Raw genomic sequence first — 17702 nt, forward strand, 5'->3', positions numbered from 1 at the left:
AAATGCGTTTAGGGACAACTACATACATGTTGTGAAAGGTACCATGAGAAAAAAAGAACAATGACTCTCTTGGGCTTTCCACTCCAGAGATCTCAATGTATACATTTATGGTTTTCTGAATCCCAAAATTTAGTTAAAACAAACAAAAAAAAGCTTAAGGCAAAGAAAAAAAAAGGAAGGAAGGAAGGAAGGAAGGAAGGAAGGAAGGAAGAAAGAAAAGCAGACTTTGAGGGTAGGATGATACTAACAAAGTACAAAAAACATTTAACATTAACATTATAAAAACATTATAAACATTTGACTTATACATGATCAAGGAAGAAATAAAAAAATAACTTACTTTTCATTTTAATAGAGAAATGGATAGGTATGTGTGTTCTCATAATATACTCAATTGTATTTCATTAGTTCATCTGCCAGTCCTTCAATGAGAATGTCAGTCTAGGAATAGGATCTGTGGGAGATGGAGATTGTGTGCTCCAAGTAATTAATCTGGCATAATTAAAATGATAGCCAATAGCCCAGCAGAGCACTCGAGCTCCAGCCACACTTATCCTATTAACTAACCTGACAATTTGGCACTAAGTAGAAATACATGGCCAAAGTCCTCACCGACCTGTACTCCTTGTCCCCCAATTTACTCAAAAGCAGGAGAGTAAAGATAAGGCAAGAAACATTAATTTGAAGGTAGTCTGAGTGAACCCTGTAAGATCAACATATTCTGCACTTCTGGGGAGATGCTTTTTTTTTGTGAGTTTTCTCCCAGAAGACCATTTCAACTACTTCAATTATTCCAGACCTAAGAAGTAGGTCTCTAACTCAACGGCTCCTGATTGCTCTCTTCTGGTGGTCATTTTTCTTTTTTTCAGAAATATACACAATGGCTCCTTTAATGCAGTTGTCATGATGCAAAACAAACCGCACAATTAGGAAACTGTCCAAATGCAACTTGCCTTTCTGTAACTTGCTGACTGCTTTCTTTCTAACCTTTTCATCTACGCAGACTCCTTTGAATTATTTCTCAGTCTCCACCTGAGCTTACATCACCCTCAGAATTAGGGCCACTTACACATTAAATAGATGTGCAGTTATCTTGTCTCCTCAATAATTAACTGAGATATTAAGGGCCAATGCCAATTCAGTGGCATTAGTTGGAAACCTTCCATTACCTGGTATGTCATTGTTTATGGTCTATTAAGCAGCTTTCATTCCACCTTATGGGCCCATATAAAATCCAAGCTAGATGTTTTTCAAATCACAGGCAGTATTAAAGAATATTAAGTACCTTCTTCTTTTTATTAAAAAAAAAATCTCTATATTTATTGCAGATATTCTGATAAAGTAAATTGGGCAATGTATATGTTTTCAACTTCCCAGTATTTTTGGTCTTTTACCCCCCTTCCCTTAAAGCATATTCATTGTTTCACACTAATGTTAGCTTTCTCACTTTCAAAATAACACACTTTCTGATTCTTGTTTAATTTTTTTTCTCCAACCAAATTATCATTGCTGTATTGATTCATTTTTCCCTGGGTCATGTAATTTTCTAAAAGTCCTCTTATCTTGTTCTATTTTTCGTTGTCTTTATATATAGAACATGCATGTTGACATCATGTAGAAGTCAGTGGATCAGAGGGATCATAGGGGGAGGCTTAGCTGCTCTCAAAATCTATCTTGTTAAGCGGGCCTCAGCTGGACAGGCTAATACAGCCACCAGGGCAGGACCGAACACTCAAAGGGCCTCAGCTGTCAAAGATCTACAGTGCAACAGTAGAAAATGTATGTAAGCATTCACTTACCTGCTTTTGATCAACAATTATTTCGAGGTCTTCATCACTGCTTAGTTTTCCATATCCTTTTTCTTTACTTTTCTTGTGAAAGAATAATTTTAAATGATCATTTAGTTTCTTTCCATTAATAATGTTAATTTCCACTTAATACTTTTTAAATACTTTACTTAGGCTTGTTCACTTGTCAAAATACATCATTTTTTATATCAATCTCTCGTGGACAACAGCAAATGTTTTTATTGTCAAACTTCAGGCTTATAATTACTCATCAAGTATTTCTGCCTAGCCTCTCCCATCCAAATTACACTTTTAATCTTTTCCTGAATATTGTTATGTTTTTTCAATTTTGTAGTTTCAAAACAGATTCTTTAATAATTTGAGATAGATCAAAAATTCCTTTAAGAGTCCCAGCACATTTTTATTAAAGACTGAAACTGCATTTAGTAATTGCACTATGCTTAAGACTTCAAGGATTAAATGTTTTATTTTAATCCCTTTTATATTTGTAAGAATAAGATAAGCACTATACAACTCAGATAACGAACCTACAGATTTTCTACATTTGCTTACAAATCCGATGAAAACTAACACTGGAAAAAATAACTCAGAAATAATTTTTAAAAGATATGTAAGATAGTTTTCAAAATTATGTAGTTTGAAAAGTTGGAAGAATATAGACCATTTTTTAAAAATGCACTTTATTGGCATTTTGTCTTCCCTTCCCCCACCCAGGTCCAACCCCCAACTATCTTCCCCAAAGCAAAAGTTGTAAAGTTAGAAAATGTCACAGATCATTTTAACCATTTTACTGTTGTGCTATAGGAGAAAGATAATACATCTGAGTCATTTTTTTTTTCTTTCTCCCAGTGCACTTGTTGATAGGAATACTAGAAAAGGAAGATTGCTTCTTCATAATTTCAGAAATCATAGTACCTCTGTAGAGGACCAGTAAGAAAAGGAAAATAAAATTCACTGCATAGTTAGCTGTAGTTCAAGGTTATTATTTTTTAAAGAATCTTTTCTTTGTCTTCTGTATTAACTTCATCTGTCTTTCTGTATTAACTGCATCAACCAGAATTAAGGGAACTAAAAATATTTGTTTGCATCTATTGTGCCATATTAGGATCCCCATCTCATTGAGGGAAGAACTATATCCTTCAGTGAACATGACGTAAATCTTCTTTATACCGTGGGATATAATTCTTGTCTATTTTTTCCACTTCCTCCCCAATAAACATACTTCTTACTTTCGTGGGTTTTTCTGTAATAAAGAGATTTCTGAATCTTCAAGTATTAGGATGCATAAATAAAATATAAATTCTCATTCATATATTAATGAATTTAGCCACTTAGAACAGAACAGATGGCCACAGTATTTCTCTCTATTATTCTTCTGCTCATTTGAGGTTCCATTTCAGGATTGATGGAAAACAAAAAGAACAGGTTTGGTTTCAGTCAAGCTGACTTCCTTCCTATCACTTTTGTTTTTGTATCCTTTTAGTCTACTGGTAGCCATAAGATATTGTCCAGAGACCTAATACAAAACATTTAGAAATGCCTTTCCGAATATTGATCTATATACGTACCAAGTAGCTCATTTGCATGACCCGATTTCTGGACAAAAGGACATTAAGTAGAGTTGGAATGTGGGTCCTTCCATCCATTTCACTGTCAGGCATCCCAGAATTCTTTGCACCAGCGGCAGTGGTGTCATTGCCAGAACTTGCTGACCAAAGAACCACAGATCTTGCCCAGCAACAGTATTTATAATGTGTGACAATAATCAAAGTATCCCTGAATCATTGTCTTGACTTTGTAAACATTGTGAAATTTTTGGCTAGCACAAAAAGTCATTGAAACTAAAATCTCTTCTTTTCTAACTAAATTTTATCCGAGCACTTCTAGGTTTCCTGACTGCTGTTCTACTTTAATGCTCCTTAAAACACCCCATCTATTATTACTTATATACATTTTTATATTTCATCGTACGCATATAGACTATTCAGCCTCCTTGTCATAAAAGCTCTCAATTTTCCCTTTTTAATGCCCCAATCTCAGACTTCCTTGTGATTAACAAATCACTGCTCACTGATATAACAATGTCAGCATTCACCAAACATAATTCAAGATTGCAATTCTACCACTACCAAATTCCACCTTTCCAATTTAATCCCAACTTCCTTACTGATTTAGGAATATATTTTCCTGGAAAGAGGCTAGGTCAGGGAAGGAGATTATATCCACAACTATTCTAAGTAGAAGCTGGCATTTTCCAAGAGTGGGAGGAGGCATTTAGAGCTCTGATTTTGCATTTAAGCCCCTACTCTCCAAACAGCACACAACTGTATACAGAGTCAGAAGCCTTACAGTTTTACTCTAGAGTTAAGCAATATTTTCTACTTCACCCATAACCCCAGGGGGATTAATCCTTTTCTAAACCATAATGGTTATTCGCTCACTTACTGCTTATTTCTAGTGCGAGCATAATCCTCTTTCAAGCACTCAGCTTCCCACTTTGACTGCTTAGCTCAGCCAGCCCAGGCAGAGATCTTCAGCTCTCCTCCCTCCTCCCAGCCAGGAATCCCTGTCTTCTATCTATGCACTTTTTTCAAGCACAAAAAGCAACTCCAAAGCTTCTGCGTGGTCTTTCACGTGGTCTTCTAGCACTGAACTAGAAGGAGAAAGAAAGCTAACCTCTCTACTGTCCTGCGTGAGGAGGCAGGGCTTCTGTGGGAGGAGAAGCCAGAGGGTAGTCACTTCCTGTGCCCCTCCCACCTCTTCTGGCAGACACCGGAGCTGAGGATTTCAACTGAGGCAATAAGGTCAGGCCCTCTCCACCACAACCTTAGCATGCTGCCTGCTGATGGTAGATTCTGTGCACTGCTCATCTATGAGCAGCTGAGAAGGGAGTGTCAGTTCTGTGGAGCTAAAATGGTGCGGACTTTGAGGCCGGAGAAGTGAGGAAAGAGAGAAAGAAAATAGTCATTTGCCGAGGATGCCTCACTCCTTATAACTCCTTTGACATTGGCTAAGTGTCCAATGTAGCCCTCCCATCTTCCCCACACCATTCTGAATCCTTCCTGAGTAACTGCAAGGAGAACTGCCTAGTTTTTTGTTAGTGCTGATAACTTTGTTAATACCATTGAATCAGGGCTATAGTTTTCTTAAGAATTTGAGTCTAACTGGGGGCGCCTGGGTGGCGCAGTCGGTTGGGCGTCCGACTTCAGCCAGGTCACGATCTCGCGGTCCGTGAGTTCGAGCCCGGCGTCGGGCTCTGGGCTGATGGCTCAGAGCCTGGAGCCTGTTTCCGATTCTGTGTCTCCCTCTCTCTCTGCCCCTCCCCCGTTCATGCTCTGTCTCTCTCTGTCCCAAAAATAAATAAAAAAACGTTGAAAAAAAAATTTAAAAAAAAACAGAATTTGAGTCTAACTGGTAAACTTTCCTTTCTGCAAACATTCCACCATCTCTCTTTAACCTTATCTACCTCCTGCTTCCCACCTTTCATTCTCTCATCCACAAAAGTAGAACAGAAATGTGGGTTTACTCACTTGAATTAGATAAACTATAAAACTTGGAAACTGTATAGAAAAACAATACATGCCCTCAGATATAGGATGCATTATATAAGAAAAATTTTCAAGTAGTAACCAAAAAAAACCCAACAAAATAACAAAAAACCAAAACAAAACAACAAAATCTGGTGGGGTAGAGACTTGAAAAATGAAACTCTCATTGTTCATTTTAGAATAGGAGTTTATTAAAAAGTAAGAGTTTTAGGGGTGTCTGGGTGGCTCAGTCGGTTAAGCGTCCGACTTCAGCTCAGGTCACGATCTCGCGGTCCGTGAGTTCGAGCCCTGCGTCGGGCTCTGGGCTGATGGCTCAGAGCCTGGAGCCTGCTTCCGATTCTGTGTCTCCCTCTCTCTCTGCCCCTCCCCCGTTCATGCCCTGTCTCTCTCTGTCTCAAAAATAAATAAACGTTAAAGAAAAAAAAAAAGTAAGAGTTTTAACCGAAAGACATCTGTCGAATTAAAAGGATTCTTCATACTTATTAGGGATGGAATACAGGAAGGACATTTTCAAAAGGAAAAGAAACACATTAATTAGTTAATTGTGCAAATTAGCCCCAATTGCAATTTTTGCCTGACAGAATAGTAATGTAAATAAATGTAAAGGTTAAAGATTACATAGAAAAATGCAAACTGGTGCAGCCGCTTGGGAAAACAGTATGGAGATTCCTCAAAAAGTTAAAAATAGAACTACCCTACAGTCCAACAACTGCATTATTGAACTACTAGGTATCTACTCAAAAGATACAAAAATACTTATTTCAAGGGATACATGCACGCTAATGCTTATAGCAGCATTATCAACAATAGCCAAATTATGGAAAGAGCCCAAATGTCCATTGACTGATGACTGGATAAAGATGTGGTATATATATGTATATATGTATGTATATATATATATATATATATATATATATATATATATATGACAGATTTCCATTATATATAATGGAAAATTACTCAGCCATCAAAAAGAATGAAATCTTGCCAATTGCAATGATGTGGATGGAGCGAGAGTATTATGCTAAATGAAATAAATCAGAGAAAGACAAATACCATATGATTTCACTTATATGTGGAATTTAAAAAACAAAACAAATGAGCATAGGGGAAAAAAAGAGAGACAGGCAAACCAAAAAACACTCTTAACTATAGAGAACAAACTGATGGTTACTAGAGGGGAGGTGGGTGGGAGGATGTGTTAAATGGGTGAGGGGATGAAGGAGTGCACTTGTGATGAGCATCAAGTGATGTATGGAAGTGCTGAATCACTAAACTGTACACCTGAAACTAACATTACACTGTATGTTAACTAACTGGAATTTAAACAAAAACTTTAAAAAGTTACATGTAAATATTTTAAAAATATTTTTTACTGTTATTTATTTAATGACAAATAGTAGACCTGAATTTAGTAAAACAAATGTTACACAAAGAATATATAATATAGACAAAAGCAACAAAGATCCCCCTACTCTCTTTTTTTTATGGTTGTCAGTATTCAATTCTTATCTTCCTATTATCCCTATCTTCTATCCTTCCTTCTCCACCACCTTCTTCCCACAGCTAGCAAAATTGTTGCTTTCCTTGTTCTAAAAGATGACTTCCTCACATCTCCTTTCCCCTAAAGACATTCATTTAATCTCTCTTATCTTCCCACTGTCAAACTTGAAAGCGTGGTCTGTGCTCACTAGTAACAGCTCCTTCCTTTCTCTTCACTTTTAAACCAATTACAATCAGGTTGCAATTTACAGTAATTGTATTCACAGTCACCAATGGACTTCTAATTATCAAATTCTCTAGGAGTCTGTTTTTAGAGCTCATAGTATGAATTAGCCCCCAGTGCAATTTGTGATTGACTACAGATGTCAAAATAAATGTAAATATTACTTATTTCAATGGTCAAATTTGACAAATGTGTCAAATGTCTTTGCTGTTATTTACACTATTACAGTTGTTAAATGGTGTTGCCACCAACTGAATAGGGTCTCCATGAGAGGGAGGAGGATTGGGAAAAGAAATGGTGTGCTGAAAAGATACATGCTGAGTTTGTGATGTCTTTGGAAAGTTCCTCCAAGTGGAAAGATGCAGTGGGTCACTCGGATACACAGGTCGATATCTGAGAAGAGACATAAGGGCAGGACATATGGATTGCTGGGGATAACTAAAATTGCAGGACTGGGTGAGCTCATTAAAAAAGAAAGCGGAAGAGATAAGGACTAAGGCCAGAGTCCCGGGGAATTTTTATGTTTAAAGAATGGGCAGAGGCTGAATAGGAGTGGTCCTATGTGTAGGAGGAGAACCAGGAGGATACAGTCAAAGAAAGAGCTCTACTGTCAAATGCTGATGAACGGTTAGGTAAGGATGTATACTGCACACTCTCATTGTATTGGACATTCTAGCAGCCATCAAGGAAGAGAAGAATTCCTGGAACCAAGATCAGAGTAAATTAGTGGCTACATTGGTGGTAAGGGAGTACAGATACTGAGAAAGGAACTTATTTGCCTTTAGAAAAGCTTGAATGAAAAGAGAAAGGGAAAAATTTATTAAGATGGTAGATATCGTGTTAAGTATTCTACCAGTTTTTAAAAAAGGTGGGAGGAGGGCACTTGGGTGGCTCAGTCGGGTAAGCGTCCCACTTCCACCCAGGTCATGATCTCACAGTTCGTGGGTTCTAGCCCCGAGCCCGGCTCTGTGCTGACAGTTCAGAGCCTGGAGCCTGCTTTGGATTCTGTCTCCCTCTCTCTGCCTCTCCCCGACTCGTGCTCTATCTATCACAAAAATAAATAAACATTAAAAAAATTTTTAAAAAGGGTGGGAGGGAAGATGGAGTGGAAAGACAAAAATAGAGGGAAAGAATACTGGGAAAATTGTAGCTTCCCCCTCCTTTGTGTAAAGGTACTAAGTTCATTTATAGTTCAAGAAGGAATTAGTGAAGAAAGTAAAACTGTAGATGCCAGAAAATGAGGGGCTAGAATTCACGAGGCAAGAAAGGAAGAACAAACGTTTTTTGGAGAAAAACTGCGTGTTTCTCTTTGAAAATTTACAGTTATTTGACATATATTTATAGAAGAGAAATCTGTAAGGATACATACCAAATATTAAAAGTCCTTTTCTCTGGGAAATGGAATTATTCATGATCTATATGTTCTCTTTATACTTGGGAGTACTTTTTGAAAGAAGAATGGATTTCTTTCATAATAAAAAAGAAAGTAAACAAAGTGTGATTGCTTGAGAGATCCATAAAATTGCCATAGAAAAGACCCATTTAAAGTCTACTTTGCAGAAAAACAACTGGGTCAGGGCTTTACCCTTCCTTTATTATGTTTCTGGAGGAATAAAAGCTTATTTTGTAAAAAAAAAATGTAGGGATTCACGCTACAGTTATTGCTTACGTCCCTTGTGGCAAGTGTGGTAGTATGGTGAAGTGAATGTTTTGTTTATTGCATTTAATATGCCTCTTTCCTCTTGACTCTCCTTTATAATATTAAGCTTCTCAATTCTTTGATATCATTTGGGTCCCATGTCCCTTCTTTTTAAAAGACGCACAGTGTCAGCACAGCCACAAACACCACTGCCATAGGAGCCAAAGAAACAATAAAAAGAGAAAACAGGAAATAAGGGAGAAGGAAGTGTTTCTTCCCAAAGGCCTGGAATAAGAGAGTGTTTCTGTGATTAGGACATAAACCTGGACAGACTTTTGAAATAGAACGTAACCACATTACTAATTAAAAGGATGATTTTTAGATCTTTTATTTTTCTTATAAGTATGGAGGAAATCAACTTTCTGAAAGAAAAATATCATCAAGAGAATCATTTGCAGAGGGCTTAAGTCTGGCATTTTTAAAAACTATTTTTTTGTTTGTTTGTTTTTAAAAGACATTTACAGTTGTGTCCCACTACCTCACCCTCAGTATGGTATGGTAAACGTATATGGTAAAACAATGTTATGGTATGGTGAAACATATATATGGTAAAACAAAATAGCCACAGGGAACAGTTTTTGAGTTTTGGGCCAGGTTTGGGCACACATCACCTATGGCAATCAAACTCAATTCTAAAGGTATATTTCTGGCTGAAAAAAGAAATATAAGGACAGCAAATATGTTGATGCAGTTTAAACCATGTTTTAAGTCATAGGCATATGTCCAGATATTTAGTAATATTTTAAAATCTTAATTCAAATCTAACTGGGAAAATAAGCATTCTGATTATTTAATAGTTGGATAATAAAATGGCAGTGACGCACAATACAATTTTCACTGTAGCCTCAAAGTCCCTCCTTACTGGCTTTCTTATCTTTAGCATGGCTTGTGGTCTTTAGAAAATAACCTAAAGAGCTTATAAAGCTTCTTAAAAGTATTTTGTATTCTCCAAGTTTTCCAAAGATGAAAATTCAACATAAGCAGTCATTAAGGCTACTCAATCTTATACCATTATGCAATGGCATTTTCTTAAGTACACAAATTCTGTATTAGGTATCTACCTTCTTATACACCTTTGCAATATTTTATTGTGAAAAGTTTCCAACATACAGCAAATTTAAAAGAATTTTAAAGCAAGCACCTATATACTTCCTACCTACATTCTACCACTAACATTTTATTATACTTGTTTTTTTTGCATATCTATTCATCTATCTGCTGTGACACACTTTGAAAGTACAGTACATAGTATCACATTTCTACACCTTCTTCCCACCACGGCTTATCTTATTTAATTTACTTTTAAAACTCAGAAAAGCAAAACCATTTGTTCAGTAAGCTTCTAAACTAAGAACACTAAAAGTTCAGGATTTGTTCCTCTACAGCAAATTGTTGCTTTCATATGAAAAGCAAATCAGTGAACTACATTTCTAGCATTAAATGCTAGTTGTAGGTCCTATCACCAGAATTAGGAAAGAGGATTTCTGATCAAAAGGCTGTTGTTTTTTTTTTTTTTTTTTTTTTTTTTTATAGTTCTGTAAAAAGCAAGTGATCAAACAACTCAACTTTTTGAAGGGACAAATTCATGGTGTGATAGGCAGTTCCAGTTGATACTAATCATCATGTCCTCAATTTCATATCCTTTTATCATCAATGTTTCTGGTAAACAAGTTCACTTTGGGCTAAACAACAAGCATTCACCTCTGGAACATGCAACCGAAGTAGCAAGCTTCAACAGGGCTAGGAAGGCTAATGCCTACTCAGAAAGGTTACATATGCTCTGAGAAACAGTAGTGTTCCGGTGGCTTATTGAGATTAAGTAGGCAGACAAAAAATTAAACTTGAAATTTCAGTTATGTCAGATTCAGCAATGTTCCACATTACTTTGAGGACAATAAGTAAACTCTTCTTAGCCCTCCCTCAGTCCCCAAATCAAACAAAACTACATTCAAAGAGAAAACAAACAAAATATGATGTCCTTCTTCACAGGAAAATTCTGAGTCCAATTCTTTCATCTGGAAGATTCTTGTCTCTACAAACATAAATTTTCTCATCTTCTGTAGACTTAGCTTTTAAAACTGTAAGTGCAGTGGTATGTAGCATGCAATGACTAATACATTAAAAAAATTGTTTTCCGTCTGCTGAAGACAATGACTGAAAAGCGATATGTTTTAATCTACTAGATTTCTTGGCATTATGTAGTCTTGGTGCTCTTTCTAAAGCAAGGTGAAACTAACAAGTAGTCCCATTTGACAATTTCACCTGTCATCACTCAAACAGCAGGACTGGAGTGGTGTGGTGTAAGATAGGTAAGGAACCTGGGAGAACTGTCATTATTTTGGATCCCCAGATGGCAAATGAATACTACTATCACTTTAAAACATTTACCTCTCTGCCCCCTACAAAAACAACAACAACAACAACAACAACAACAACTGAATAAAAGGGCAAACTATGTATTCTATATCTTTGCCGCTTGAAGAATAAATGAAGAAATCAGGAGACTATAGATGCTGGAGAGGATGTGGAGAGACGGGAACCCTCTTGCACTGTTGGTGGGAATGCAAATTGGTGCAGCCGCTCTGGAAAGCAGTGTGGAGGTTCCTCAAAAAATTAAAAATAGACCTACCCTATGACCCAGCAATAGCACTGCTAGGAATTTATCCAAGGGATACAGGAGTACTGATGCATAGGGGCACTTGTACCCCAATGTTTATAGCAGCACTCTCAACAATCGCCAAATTATGGAAAGAGCCTAAATGTCCATCAACTGATGAATGGATAAAGAAATTGTGGTTTATATACACAATGGAATACTACGTGGCAATGAGAAAGAATGAAATATGGCCTTTTGTAGCAACGTGGATGGAACTGGAGAGTGTGATGCTAAGTGAAATAAGCCATACAGAGAAAGACAGATACCATATGGTTTCACTCTTATGTGGATCCTGAGAAACGTAACAGAAACCCATGGGGGAGGGGAAGGGAAAAAAAAAAAAAAAAGAGGTTAGAGTGGGAGAGAGCCAAAGCATAAGAGACTGTTAAAAACTGAGAACAAACTGAGGGTTGATGGGGGTGGGAGGGAGGGCAGGGTGGGTGATGGGTATTGAGGAGGGCACCTTTTGGGATGAGCACTGGGTGTTGTATGGAAACCAATTTGACAGTAAATTTCATATATTAAAAAATAAATAAATAAATAAATTAAAAAAAAAAAAAAAAAAAAGAATAAAAAAAGAAATAATCCATTTAAAACTAAACTATTACTTGATGTTCTTCTGATCCCTGTTGACACAATTTCCTATTTTTATATGCATTGGCCCTAGTGGATGGGATGGAACCATGTTACCCAATCTCAAACACAGCTGTGCTTATCATTAGCCTCTCCAGTGGTCCTTTTCTCTCTCGCTGGTAGTCAGCACACCTGGCATACACCTGCCACTGACTTTCTTTGTAACAATTGATCTGAGCATGATGATTTTATGCCTCGTAAAGGAAAAGAGCAGTCTTTTTATTTTAATAAAAATAAAGAAAAAAATTGAGTTGCTCCCATAAGCATTCTGCCCCCTAAATATATTATTCCTCTATTGTCAAACATTCTCTACACAAGCACATTGTTATGACACGTTGACACATGTTCAAGAAAAATTTGTTTCATGAACTTTTGTTTCCAAGAAGAGCCAGACCAAAGTTTGTGCTTTGGCTATAAAATCCATACAAAAAGTTATCATTTAAAGTTACCATTTAAGTTACCATTAAAGCTACATCTATGTGACTGATGGATTTATAAGTAGCTTTTCTGTTATGGCTCAAATGAATTTTGAGGATTTTTTTTCTCCATGTGGATCTACACACAGACATGACAGACATGACAACTTTGAATAAATCCCTCCTGTTCCTGAAAGTGACATTTCCCGGAGGCATAGCCATTACTCTCATCTCGGGCTCTCCCACTTGGCCTTAATAACCTTACGAATCCTAAATCCACACCACAATTCTCATCATTTCTCCATCAATCTCCCTATGGCTTCTTTAATTCATCCCTTTTCTCCAGTGGTTTATAAATTCACTGATGACAATGTTACAAATAAGACATGGCAATCCCTAAAGGGTGGGCAGGTCTGGGGGTCCTATCCATTTTCTTCATGGGTAAAAGCTTTCGGGTAATTACTTGTTGAAGAAGCTCTTCAAAGTCACAGGGACAAGAAAGATCTGGGGCCACAGACAGCTTGTTTATCCACCGGACACGTGGTAATCAAAGAAAAATTAAAACAGCAGAGTCTAGAGGACATAGCCAATTGCATACATTACTTTATGAAAACATCAACTAAAACCTTGGTTGATATAAAAAGTGTTACTACTAATTAGGGGGAAAACACAGCAGCTTATAATTACAGGCAAAGTTAAAATAATTCATTTATATAAAGTATTGTGACCAAACACCTGAGCTCAAATATTCTGTGAATCCATGGCTCAAGTAAAAAGGAGTTTAATGCCTAGAGATTATGTATTTGAGTCATGAAGGCAAGAATAATTTAAGAAGATAAAAAGCAGATTATGTGGCAATGTTGGGCATTCAAGTACCTGTTGAGGTTGTTAGGCAGAATTGTATTAGTTTGAACAACGGTGGCTTCATGTTGATGCATGGTCATCCTTTTGGCACTAGGGAAGCTAGCTAGATTCATTCAATACAGTTATGTGTTGCTATCACAAAAAAAGGTAATAGGTAGTGGATTACTTCTGACATTTTACCAAATTTGATATTACATTTTTCCATTACTGGAAAAAACAAGCACAAATGCATTTGAATACACAGGGTATCTTGGCACTTTGGTGATTCGTACAGGAAATTTTATATGACTTTATCAGCTAATAAGAAAGAAACTGGTCTTCAAAAAAATAACAGTTATAAAACCTCTCTTGTTTGGTGATAAGGGATATAAGAAGATTCTTAAATATGGCAATTTCAATTTTCCAAAGCATGAGCACGAAGTATGTTCATTTTATTCATGTGTTTTATACTTTGCACAACACTGCGATCCAAATGAGGAGAGGCCATCCCAGTGGAACAGAAGGGCTGGTCTGTGTGTGTGGGTCTGGGGAGCAAGCGTGAATAAGAGTGATGAAGAAGCAAGTGCAGAAGAGTTAAGACTAAAGGTAAGAGATGGAAGGGCCTTCTAACATCTGACAGGACGATGGTGTGGCTAGCGCAGATTGGAGGTTTGGGGGAGGGATGCCAGATGAGGCTGGCAGGAAGGCGGAGTCTTAAAAATCACGCCTTTATGTTAAGGCAACGTGCGGCAGTTGCAGGGTTTTAAGCAGGAGAGTGACATTATCGTATCTGTGCTTTAGGAAGCCCACCCTACTGAAATGGACAGGGAAATGGTGGGAAATGGACTGGAGGAAAGAAGACTGGAGGCAAGGAGAGCAAATGGGGGCTACTGAAGAGGTTGGTGTGTGATAGTCATGGGTCCCATTTAAACATAAGTTGAGCTAGCTGACCACACATCAGTTTTAGTAAGACGTGCTTAATTCATCACACTCTGTATCATGAGATTACTTCTTCAATACTGGCCATTATAAGTAACAGAAGTATCCACATTTTCTGTAGTCAGGAATTAAATGAACAGTGAACGGGCCAACAAGTGACACACTCTAGGCACTCATTTAACTTGGTCATGTGCAAAATTATTTTAGAAAAAATCCAATTAAAAAAAGATTTTTGAGAGATACAGAGATAGATGGATAGCTAGAGAGAGATGTAATATAATTTGACTAAGATAGGAAAACATTTTGCACTAAGCAAAGGATACATATTTTTGTACTCTGTAAAGTCCTAAAGCAATATCTATACTTTTCTTGTTGTTTCTTGTTATTGGAGAAAAACAAAGAGAGACTGTTTAAGAAAATACAATGTGAAATTGTTCAGTGCTGCAGCACATCTAAAAGGATTTATTGTGATTTTTTACATCTTTATGCAAACCTAAGAACTCTACCACCCAGGAATTAATAAAATGTTGCAAAGATGTATATTTACTCAGGTGTATTTGGGATATCATCAAACGGTAATATGCTTTTAAAAGAGTGGAGATGGCATATTTAATTTTTTAAAATGTTTCTATTTATTTTTGAGGGGAGGAGGAAAGGGCAGGGAGAGATACACACACAGAATCTGAAGCAGGCTCCAGGCTCTGAGCTTACAGCAGAGCCTAACACGGGGCTCGAACTCACAGGCCATGAGATCAGACCTGAGACGAAGTCGGATGCTCAACTGACTGAACCACCCAGGCGTCCCTGGAGATGGCATATTTAGAGCTTGGTTAAAAAAACAAAAACAGGGGGCGCCTGGGTGGCGCAGTCGGTTGGGCGTCCGACTTCAGCCAGGTCACGATCTCACGGTCCGTGAGTTCGAGCCCCGCATCAGGCTCTGGGCTGATGGCTCAGAGCCTGGAGCCTGTTTCCGATTCTGTGTCTCCCTCTCTCTCTGCCCCTCCCCCGTTCATGCTCTGTCTCTCTCTGTCCCAAAAATAAATAAACGTTGAAAAAAAAATTAAAAAACAAACAAAAAAACCCAAAAATAGTTGCTTCCACTGCATTTCACTTGTTTTTAACTTGTCAGAGGATAAAACTCTAATGGGGGAAAGTTGGAGTAAGGTAAGGTAGAGTAAGGCAGACTCAACTGCAATATTTATCTTCTTGCTCAAAGTTTGGAGACTCTTGCTACTTAATGAGACATTGTTTTGTTTCAATATTCAAAAATAGTTAACATGTTACATAAAAAATATTGAAGGATATTCAGCTGTGTAAGCAAACCTAAAATGTACAGAATGAACTTCTTTCTAGAAGACTGCAGCATCCCAGGGAATACAGATGACTACTGAAAGTCTTCTTTCAATTTTAATCTTCACATTTTTCCTTTTTTCTCCTCTTCAGGAATAAAACCTCAAATCTTAGACGCTTCTATGATTGAAGTCATCACAAAATTTTGAAGACACGATGAGAATTATTTCTTGAACAACACAGAGCAGAGATGTTGATGTTCATCAATGATGAAGAGCATGAACTTGATTGAGAGAACTGTAAGGGTTCCTTTGAAGACTCTCCTTGCAATATCAGATTAATGTCCCAATGTGAATAATATATTGATTATGTATTACTGAGACACAGAAGAATAACTGATCCTCAATTACTTTAAATACATCTTTGGAAGTAGATACTGAATTTAATGAAGAGTCTTTTAAAAACTACTGCACTCTTGTAAAACTGTCCTGGGTAGGTGAGTGTGGGGGTTTTAAAGAGAGAAGAAGCAATGCTTTACTAAGGAACAGCTAAATTGCCATGGATAGTACAGTGCCCCAAATGGAAAAAGCTTTTTAAACTTATAAAACAACATCTTCTCCTCATAAGAAACACTAAAAAAGTTATTTTTAAAGTACAGAAGTGTGCCTATCACATTGGTGGTGCTCAGTAAATACATTTTTTACTTTTTTAGTTTTTTTTATATTTGAGAGGGAGAGAGAGAGAGACAGAGTGCCAACAGCGGACGGGCAGAGAGATGGAGACAGAATTTGAAGCAGACTCCAGGCTCTGAGCTATCAGCACAGAGCTTGACGCGGGGCTCGAAATCTCAAGCGGTGAGATCATGAGCTCAGCTGAAGTAGGACGCTTAACTGACTGAGCCTCTCAGGCGCCCTGGTACTCAGTAAATATTTAATGAAATACATTTGCTTTGTGACAAAAAATAAAAAAGATTAATTATTTGCATAACTTCTAGCCCCTCTTAATTTCCTTAGTGGATGGCATTCCAAAGAAAAAAAGTTTACAGACATATACAGATATGAATGTACGTATAAATATATGTTCATAAATACATATATATATATATATATATATATATATATATATATATATGACATGTGATTGTAGTACAAATACTAAACTACTCCTTTTACTTAACAATATATTGTGAATATCTTTTCAAGTTAACACACATCCATATCTACATTACACAACCAAATCCACCTTACATTAACAGTTTTTGTTAAGAAAGTTTAAGAAATCCTGGAAACCATTAGAATGAAGAATGCATTTAACACATAAAAGAAAATAACACATAAGTATGTCCATACAATCCTGGTGGTGCCCAAGATTCTTTCAGGTGGTCTGTGAAGTTAAAGCTATTTTCATAATAGTATTGAAACATTATTTACCTTTTTGCTATGTTGAAATTTGTATTGATAGTGCAAAAGCAACAGGGGTAAAACCATTAGCACCTTAGCATAAATCAAGGTGGTGGCACCAAACTACTAGCTGGGAACAGGACTGGCTGTTTAAAAATAAATGTAAATTATTGTTACTTAAAAATGATGGACAAACTATGTTTACATAAACTTAGAAATCTGGCACTTTCTTTCTTGAAAATAAATGAAGGAGATTTTCAATTCAAGGAAAACAACAATATTTGTTGCCAAAATTCAAGCTTTCAATGAAAGCTAGAATTTTGAAAAACATATCTACCACTGCCAGCCTAATAATTTCTCATTAGTTAAAGACATTTCTGATGAGATCAGAGGTACTAATGAAGAATTTTTCTGATATTATATAATGAAGTATGGCAACAGTTGAATATATGGATAACTCAGTGAGCCAATATTTTCCAAATCACCAATGCATGGTAGGTTATCAAAACTATGCATGAGTTAAGGATACATGCAGAGTGTAAAGAAAACCAATGGATATTAATAGGTAAAAGATACAAAAAGTTCATTGATATCATTTTAGATTCTGCAGTGCTACTAAACTTTAAGAAATATCACCTGTTAAGTTTTGGTGCAGAATCAAAGAATATCCTTAAGTATTTAAGACTATGGAAAGACTACTTCCTTTCCCAACTATATATCTCTGTGAAGACAGATTTTTTTTCT

General features: G+C 36.7%; 1 protein-coding gene and 1 long non-coding RNA gene across 12 annotated transcripts in view; one reads left to right on the top strand and one right to left on the bottom strand.

The window, feature by feature from the left end:
• The window catches only part of PEX5L (peroxisomal biogenesis factor 5 like), a 231018-nt gene that overhangs the window by 167321 nt on the left and 45995 nt on the right, over positions 1–17702 (bottom strand). For 3 of the 11 annotated variants that reach the window (XM_058730584.1, XM_058730581.1, XM_058730580.1), the window contains exons 1-2: positions 3377–4455; positions 1800–1871 (exon numbers count right to left, since the gene is read on the bottom strand). The exons of 4 other annotated variants lie outside the window; for them this stretch is intronic. In XM_058730584.1, coding sequence (XP_058586567.1) covers positions 1800–1871; positions 3377–3469 — 165 coding nt within the window. In that variant the 5' untranslated portion in view covers positions 3470–4455. Of the gene's footprint in view, positions 1–340; positions 455–1799; positions 1872–3376; positions 4456–17702 lie in introns of those variants that run through there. 4 more of the 11 variants (XM_058730586.1, XM_058730582.1, XM_058730588.1 and 1 more) reach the window with 3 other exon arrangements.
• LOC131512207 (uncharacterized) lies at positions 12009–16545 on the top strand. Its single transcript, XR_009262023.1, has 2 exons — positions 12009–13935; positions 15712–16545. It is a non-coding gene; the product is annotated as an uncharacterized LOC131512207 (long non-coding RNA).

This window comes from Neofelis nebulosa, chromosome 5 (genome assembly GCF_028018385.1).
Source record: "Neofelis nebulosa isolate mNeoNeb1 chromosome 5, mNeoNeb1.pri, whole genome shotgun sequence".
In the NCBI taxonomy this organism is placed as follows: domain Eukaryota; kingdom Metazoa; phylum Chordata; class Mammalia; order Carnivora; family Felidae; genus Neofelis; species Neofelis nebulosa.